Source organism: Pimephales promelas, chromosome 15 (assembly GCF_988280905.1).
Source record: "Pimephales promelas chromosome 15, fPimPro1.hap1.1, whole genome shotgun sequence".
In the NCBI taxonomy this organism is placed as follows: domain Eukaryota; kingdom Metazoa; phylum Chordata; class Actinopteri; order Cypriniformes; family Leuciscidae; genus Pimephales; species Pimephales promelas.
The window spans coordinates 16288140-16296836 of NC_142783.1; the positions used below are offsets into that span (position 1 = coordinate 16288140).

Below are 8697 nucleotides of genomic sequence, written 5' to 3' on the forward strand. Positions count from 1 at the left end.
AAGTAATAATATTTCACTACAATATTTCATACAAATGCACACACAGGATTTCCATGTACATTGCCGTTCAAATGTTTTGGTGTCAGGAAGATTAAGTCTTCACTCACTTCAATTTAATGCATTAAGACTTTTATTTAGCAAGTATGCATTCAATTGAAGTGAGTGAAGACTTAATTGTTTCAAAAGATTTCTATTTAAAGTAAATGCTGTTCTGTTTAGTGTTTAACTTTTATCGAAAGAAACTACTAAAATGTATAACAAAAATATTAAGCAGCAAAACTGTTTTCAGTATTGATGATGATAAATGTTTCTTGAGCAGCAAATCAGCATATTAGGATGATTTCTGAAAGATTATACAACGCTGAAGACTGAAGTAATGATGCTTGCCCCAGCATGGGAATAAATTGGATTTTAAATATATTAAAACAGATATATTAAACTGTAATTAAGTATCTGTTTTACTTTTTCCTTTTTTTATAAATAAAAGCTGCTATAAGAGACTTAAAAAACTTTTTTTTTTTAAACAGACTGACAACACTTTTAACTGGTGATTATAGTTGGCAAGATGCTAAGAATTGGTTGGTAAAAAATAATAAAAATAAAGGGTCAATTTTGGATTTAAAATAATTGGATGATGATTCAATTATGAGCACAAATCTTTAATAGCCACACCCATACAAACCCTTACTAGTAACTCTGTCTTGATATCTGTATAGGGTTTACGTGCTGGTGTAGCCTGGGGTCAGAGTCAGTTCACAAAACTGATGTCTGGTCAGCAGAGTAAGTCAGCGGAGGTGGACACAGAGCTAGAAGAGCTGCGTTATTGCTGGATGTTATACAAATCCAAACTTCAAGAGGCTGGTGACCTCAAAGGTCTGCTCAAACACAAGGTATGAAGAAAAAAATATTTTCCATTTATATTAAATTACATTGATTTATGTTTTTTGTGAAATTAAAATATAATTATTATTCAACTTTTCCTCAAGAACCGATTGTCTAGCTTTTTTTCTTTACATTCATACATATTTTTACTTGTGCCATGAATACATGTTTTAACCTGAAACCATCATTTTGAAAAATGGTGAACATTTTTTTTTTATATGACAAATACTAGGAAAGAGTCATGTATCATCTAAGATGTTGGTGTAGTATCTCGTGTCCACCAGTAGGGGGCAGCACCTTGTAGCCAAATCTAACTAAAAGCAAATGTTTCTGTTTGTTTCAGGGTGTCAGTGGACAACAACAGGAGCTCGTCCGAGCTGGAAAGGTAGGTTTTATTCATTATACATACGTCTTGATGTTGTGTGAGTGGGCTTGTGTGTAGTGGGTTTCAAAAATCTCTCTGATATAACAGTGAAGTATGTTTGAACACTCTTTGAAAAGAAAGTATTCCCTTTTAAGGTTAGAACAGAATTGAATGCGGTGTTTATTTATTGACACAACTGGGGCTGTTTGTTTCTGCAGTGCAATTTCACTGTGTTATGTTGTCATGTGATTTATAGCTGCAAAATTGATTTAATGTAATATATTGTTGTGATATTTTTGTGTGGAACACCCATATTTTATGACCAAATCAATTTCTGATGGCCAAAAAATATATATTTTTATAGCATTTCACAGCAAAGTCCTTGTACAGAAAAAATTGCAGCTCATTTAGCATTTCAAATAAACTTATATATATGAAATATGTCACATTACGGAAGTAAAATGGGATGGGAATGCGGTTTCATGTTGACTTAAAGTTTGTAAGCACTCTGAAGTGAAGTGGGACACTGTTCAGCTGGATTAGTAGGAGGTCTTTGAAAAAGAGGCACATGAATAGCATCTTGAAAGCCTGAACCAAAGCACTGTTTTAGCCCCCAAAGACAAATGCTATTTTTTGGCTCCGTGGGCCGCTTAGAAACATCAAGGCAGTTGCTCCGCTGCATCTCTCTGGGGAGTGTGTTAACCTTTCTGAGTAATTTCTCAAATTTATCGTGTTCACACCTTTTTTAGCACCTCTTTTCCCACTCTCTGGCCATCTGTTCATGAGCGGTCATGTCTTCTTGAGAAGAGGCCTGCTGGTGCCCTGCTGATTGCATACGAAAGGCTGCTCCGATAGGCCTGCTTTATTTACATAAGCGGATATTAGTGGATGGAGATAGAAATGTTGTTTTGCACATGCAGCATTGCCTTCCAATTACTAAGGCTATTCACAGATGCTCTGGTTGAGCTAGTTTTGCAAAATATGCACACACACAAAAAAACTTTTGAATCATAATGAAATGGGGCACCCAAACATAATGCCAATGAATTAGGAGGGTTTTGTTTGTTTGTTTCTGATCTGGATGCTTCATTATCATTTACTGAGTGTTATCAGAGTGATGTGATTTAAGTCACAGTGGTCAGTTGGCTAATTGATTTATGTATTTTTATTGAAATATTTTCTATAAATTAAATGTATATTTTATTTATATTGATTAAACTTTATATTTAATATATACTGTATTGGTTTTAATTATTTATGTATGTATATGTGTGTGTGTGTGTCTATATATATATATATATATATATATATATATTAGGGCTGTGCAAATATTAATTGCGATTAAATGCATCCAAAATAAAAGTTTGTGTTTACATAATATATGTGTGTGTGCTGTTTATAATTATTTTGAATACATAAACACATATGCATGTATGTATATATTTAAGAATTATTTGCATGTAAATACTTTGTGTGTGTGTGTATATATATATATATATATATATATATATATTAAATATAAATATTTTATATATGAATAACACATTTTCTTAAATATATACATGTATGTGTGTGTTTATATATACAAAATAATTATACACCGCACACACAAATATATTATGTAAACACAAACTTTTATTTTGGATGCGATTAATTGCAATTAATCTTTGCACAGCCCTTATATATCTATCTATATATATATATATATATATATGAAGAGTTCAGATGCAAAAGCCTCTAAATGCCATTTGAAATTTTCTTCAAGAATGTAAATTTTTATCAAGCTTGTATATTTAAGTTCAGTAATTTCACTTAAATGGCAATGAAGATTACCTATGAATTGCCATTTAAGTGAAATTACTGGATTTAAATATACAAGCTTGATAAAAATTATTATTCTAGAAGAGAATTTCAAATGGCACTTAGAGGCTTTTGCATCTGAACTCTTCATATATATACATATATAAGTATATATATATATATATACATATACATATATATATATATATATATATATATATATATATATATATATATAACACAGTGCTAAAGTGCTTTTTATAATGCATATTGATCACCACGTCTTTAAGATTTCCTTTTAAGCAGTATTGTATGTATATAAAATGAGTTTTTATGTCCAATTAGTTAAGTAATCTTTCGCAACCAATCATCTATTTATGTCTCCTAATTTTAACCAGCCATTCCAGAACATATTTTTCTATTAGCTGTATTTTCCCATTGCAAACATGTTTAAAGCTGCTCATTAACGCATTACAAGACCACACAAGCAAATGTTGCTCACCTGAACCTCAGCGTCTGACTCTGTTGTGGAAACCGCCATCACCTTCTGCTGTCATTATCATGCAGGGTAAATAAATGCACACTCTGATCTTCTCCATCACTGACCAAATACAATCCATCTTTTGAAGATGTCAGTGAGGTAATCTTTCTGCCACTGATTACAGGATCTTCACATAGAATAAATAGTTATGTGTTGTGAAAAATTATATTTTCCTATTGTATAATTATCAAGCCAGAACGATAGGATGATTGGATGATGTGTATCTGTAAGGACATTATGCAAGGCCTGAGCACTGCTGCAATTACCTTCCAGTGTAATTATATTTTCCTCAATAAAGGGCTAACGAGAGAAAAAGAGTGGAAAGAGATTTCTGCTTTTCATCCACCCACATTTCCTCCTCCTCACTTCCTCGTACTTCTGCACTGCACTCTCTCTCAAACACATAGTAAAAGTTCCCATGTTCCTCAGCTTTGCTACAGAGGCGTTAAATAGAAAGGGTCATATTAAGTTCAGATATGTCACAGTCCGGCGCTCAGAGCGATGGTGGTTGTTGAGCTGCTGTAGGTGGATATTCACTCCCACAATTCCACAGGAGCTTGAAAAACTTCCCTGTGCATTTTATCAGGTACACATTTTTTATTTTATTTTTTTGCCATCCAGTGAGTCATCTAGGCAAAAAACTTCCATCATTGTTATGTTTTTATCAGATGTATATTGAATGAGAGATGTCAAGTCACAAGCCAAGAGTTATCTTTTTATCAAAGAGTTTTCTTTTTTGTAATCTGATGACTTTGAGGATTTATATGAGATTTATGAGGGATTTTTTTTCTGCCCTTTCATCATCCACCAGGAGAAACGTATAAGTCTTATAGCTTATAAAAGTAATAGTTCTTTTTTATGTGATGATAATAACTTCTAAAACTTCTAAAACTAATTTGAGTTCATCTTGTGTACACATTTCTGTAATAAACCCTAGTACTAGTGAGTCACCAACATTTTTAGGTATCATAAGACTACATATACCAATGTTCTGAGATGTGCGCTTGGGACTGCATATCTGCATTGGCTGGACCGACCAGAAATATACCATTTTTAATGCAATTTGTGGATAAGAAACAACATTTATTGAACAGTTAATGTCAGGTTCTATTGCCGGTTTATTATACGTTATTTAAATGAAAGTTCGGCCATCGGGTTTTGAAATTTCTGTTTTTCCTTACTTCAGTAAATAGGTGTTGGCCTTGCATGTCCAAAGTGAATAAACAAATATATAATTTTAAAGTAACATTTCAAAAATTCTTTATAAATAATGCAATCCTAGAAAGCACTGCAACTAGTTAAGTGAAGGTTTTGTATAAGAAGGGAAAGGGTTTATTTTTTTTTACTGAAAAGCATCAGTAGAAAATTCTTGAATGTAATAAAAAAAATGTTATGTATTTTTTTATATCTCTTTTATATGTATTTTTCTCCACGTATTCCCAAGTCTTTTTTGTCAGCGAACCCCTTTTGTCCTATAACATTTTCTTCAAGAACCCCCTGAGATTTAAAATATTTCAACAATTTAACATGTTCTTTGATGCCGCTTGAAGTTCACATGACGTGGGTAAACAAAATACTTAAAAATATATATATATCTTTTAAATATTTCCCTTTTGTAGTGTTTTATTTTGATTTTAAAAATGTATTTATTTTAATTTTAAATTTGTATGATTTAACTAATTAAGCGTTCAATCACTCATTTGAAATCATTCACAGTTCAGGATGTTTCTTTATGTGTAATTAACTCTGACCGTGTTGTGCAGTGACTGCAAGTCATTCATTTTCAATGAGAGTTAGCGATTTGTTACAGCAAAGTTGAGTAGACTACAGTGAAACAGTAACTACTGTGAAACGCTGTAGTCATTTGAACGCACAGCATGTAACGGCATCTGTTGGATGTGTGTTTTGCAGACGAACAGCGGTCTGGGATTCTTGTACCGTGTGTGTCGCGTGGCTCTTCCTCTCCAGCTCCTGCTGTTGGCTCTTCTGCTGCTGGCCTTCCTGCTGCCCATGATGGACGAGGGCACTAGCTGTTCACTGTCCAACAACTTCGCCCGCTCCTTCAACATCATGCTCCGCTACGACGGACCTCCGCCCACTTAAGCGTTGACAGTCCAAAGCAGCTTTTTTAAATGCGCCAATCTGCTATCGTGTTCATGTAACAAATACTTCCAAATTTTTTTTTTATCAATGTTCTGTTAACGCTTTAAGTCATTTTATTTTTAGTTGGTGGATGCAGCAGATCAGAAACTGTGTTTGTGTGAGAGAGAGTGAAAGTGTGAGTGGGTGGATGGCAGAGATGCTCACAACCTGCTCAACATGATTCAAGCTGTTCATTTCTCTACAGGCTTTAGAGAAACCAATGCAGCCTTTACAAAGAGCAAAACTCCCTTAAAGACATCTACTCAGGAGCCATCGCACATTTCTTGTGTTTTTAGGTTTGTTGTATGTTATTGCTAGTTTCTAAATGTTAAAGGGATAGTTTGCACACACAAAAATACAATTCTGTCATCATATACTCACCGTCATATCCAAACCGGTTTTACTTCCTTTCTTTTGAGAGATTTTTTATTATTATTATTTTTAAGTCAATAGGGTCCAATCATGTCGTTTTGGACCCCATTGGTGTTCTTTAAATGGATAAAAACAGTTCAAACAGTTCCTGAGTGTGAATAAACTATCCCTTTAAATAATTTTACTGTGGTATGTCTTATATTTAAACAGAATTGTGCATGTTTTTATTCATATGTCTTGTTTATATTCTGTTGTTTGCTATTTTACTCAGGCCACTCAGAAACTGAACTGGGTTTAATAATAGGATTTAACTTATCATTGTGTTGCGAGGATTGGTTCTGATGTCATTGACTTGATAAGACTGTAAATATTTCAAAACTAAGCTAAGTTGTTCATATGTTGGTGAGCTTTAGAAGAGGAAATGGTCAAAATCAACACAGACATTCCTCTATCACTCAAAGCAAAGGTGCTATGCTCATGCGTTCGTATACTGTAATACACAGTTTTCCTTTAACGGTTTTTGGAAATTGAGATTGCAGAATCACATTGTTGGACTTGACTGAGTTTTGGCATTGGCTTGCCTCTGATTGTTGTTCTAGGTTAGTGTGTTTTTTCTGGCATAGATTATGGTGTAAAAATAGCTCTGTTTGGGGAGAATGGCCTTTTTTGAACACAATTTTGGAACTCTGACCTTCTTGGGCTTTTTTTGCAAGTCTCAGAAGGGCCCCAAACTATCAGAAGTTAAGTTCAGCTATTCTTTTTTAAGACGGCTTCTTTAATGTCATGGTTTGATGAAAGAAATGCCTTGATTTTATTTTTTTTGGTCCAGAACGAAGGCTGCTTTGCCTTTCAAAGCTGGCTTTTTGCAGTGTGAGACATTATTTAGAGGCTAATTGCATGGCTTTTCAGCTTTAAGTAGAATTACAATCACACAACGCACTGAACTGCTTTAATCCTGTATCAAAATGCCATTTTAAAATCATATTCAGACCTCTCTGCTATGCTAAAACTGTAATATGCGTTAATATGTGATGCACTATCTAATGTTAAATGCATGAATAGTAGTCTGAAAGAGACTTAACATTAAAATATGCTGCATTTTCTAAAAAGAAACCGAAATATTGAAGCTCAGCGCTTCAGTTTATTGCACTGCTTTATTGTTTGTATTTAATCTCGTTTTATGCCAATGCAAGCCGTTTGATGATGTAAACAGGTTTCATCAATGACACTGTGATTCATTAGGCTGCAAATGCTAAACTGTACTAAATGGTTCAACTGTTTTTCAAGATCATTAAACGTATGCTAATAGAGCTAGTTTACAGCACTGTGTGCATGGAAGAATTTTCTCATTGGAGAAATCTTTGATTTGGGAAGAAAATATTGGAAATTATTTTCAAAGACAGCTAACAAAATTTGAAGCATGTAGAAATTACAACATTATGCATGAAAGGTTGCAAGACAATGTTATTAACAAAAGTTCAACATTTATTTTATCACTATATTTTGAATTAAACTCATATAATGTATCTTTAAACTTATAAATATATAAAGTAAAAAAAAAAACTATAACCAGTATTTTTGTATTGTACTCCAGGCAATAAACATGCAGTGCATTTTTGGTGCTGTTTGTGTCTCTTTTGTTGCTACGGACTTGAGATTGAATAGATAAATGTGTGACTCAATATCAAGACTCCCATTCAGAAAGTCTTGTAGCAGGAAACATGCATTAAACCAAAAGCTGAACTGGTCTGACGAGATGTGCAATGATAACAAAACACAAAACCAGCCTGCTGGTGTGACAAAACATCACGCAATAGCGCATAGCAAGGTCTTCTCCGGCTATATAGCGGCCATGTAAGGTCCTGAGGTCAGCGCGAGGTTACTTGATGATCTATGTATGATTTGATTTGCTTCAAAGCTAATATTGTACTGTAAAAAAAATATTTTCATGATTTGTAATCACAACATTTTTTCTTTTGTCAAATCAACTTATAATTAATGTAGTTCAGATAACATAATATTTTGAGTTTCTGGTGATTAAATTAACTAATTTTTTCCATTTCAATGAACTTAAAATTTTAAGGCAACCAGGTTACTAATTTTTCCAAATTAAACCAACAATATTATTTTACAGTGTGCGAGAAAGGCTATGGTTACGGAAATGCGCATTTGAGTGTTAATTTGCATGGATTTGTCATGGCTTGCCAAGTAACCATGTGTGTGGTTCTCTGCCTATTCCATTTACATTTAATTTAGGTCACCAGCTGTAAAGAAAAAAGATTGAATTTTAAATATCACAATTTAAAATTCAACATTAGAATAAGTAATGTGTTGTTTCAACTTAAAGTACTTGTTTGTGCTTGACTTAAAATATTAAGTTTAGTTAACTTTAGTTGAGTCAAGTTATCTCAACAAATTTTAAGTTAAGAATTGCAGCTACACTGTAAAAAAGTATTATTGGTTTAACTTAAAGTAAGTAACCTGGTTGACTTAAATTTTTAAGTTGATTGAACTGGAAAAGTGAGTTAATACAATGAAGGAGATTAATTTAATCTTCAAAAACTCAAAATAATAAGTTATCTCAACTAAATGAATT

The 8697-nt window shown here is 33.0% G+C and overlaps 1 protein-coding gene across 2 annotated transcripts in view; it reads left to right on the forward strand.

Annotated features, from left to right (window-relative positions):
* Positions 1–7719, forward strand: part of syne3 (spectrin repeat containing, nuclear envelope family member 3) — a 28587-nt gene extending 20868 nt beyond the window's left edge. Inside the window, exons 16-18 of one of the 2 annotated variants that reach the window (XM_039671492.2) lie at positions 717–890; positions 1226–1267; positions 5499–7719. In XM_039671492.2, the coding sequence (XP_039527426.2) occupies positions 717–890; positions 1226–1267; positions 5499–5690 (408 nt within the window). In that variant the 3' untranslated portion in view covers positions 5691–7719. Of the gene's footprint in view, positions 1–716; positions 891–1225; positions 1268–1995; positions 2470–5498 lie in introns of those variants that run through there. The other variant, XM_039671495.2, reaches the window with a different exon arrangement.
* Positions 7720–8697: the final 978 nt, after the last annotated feature.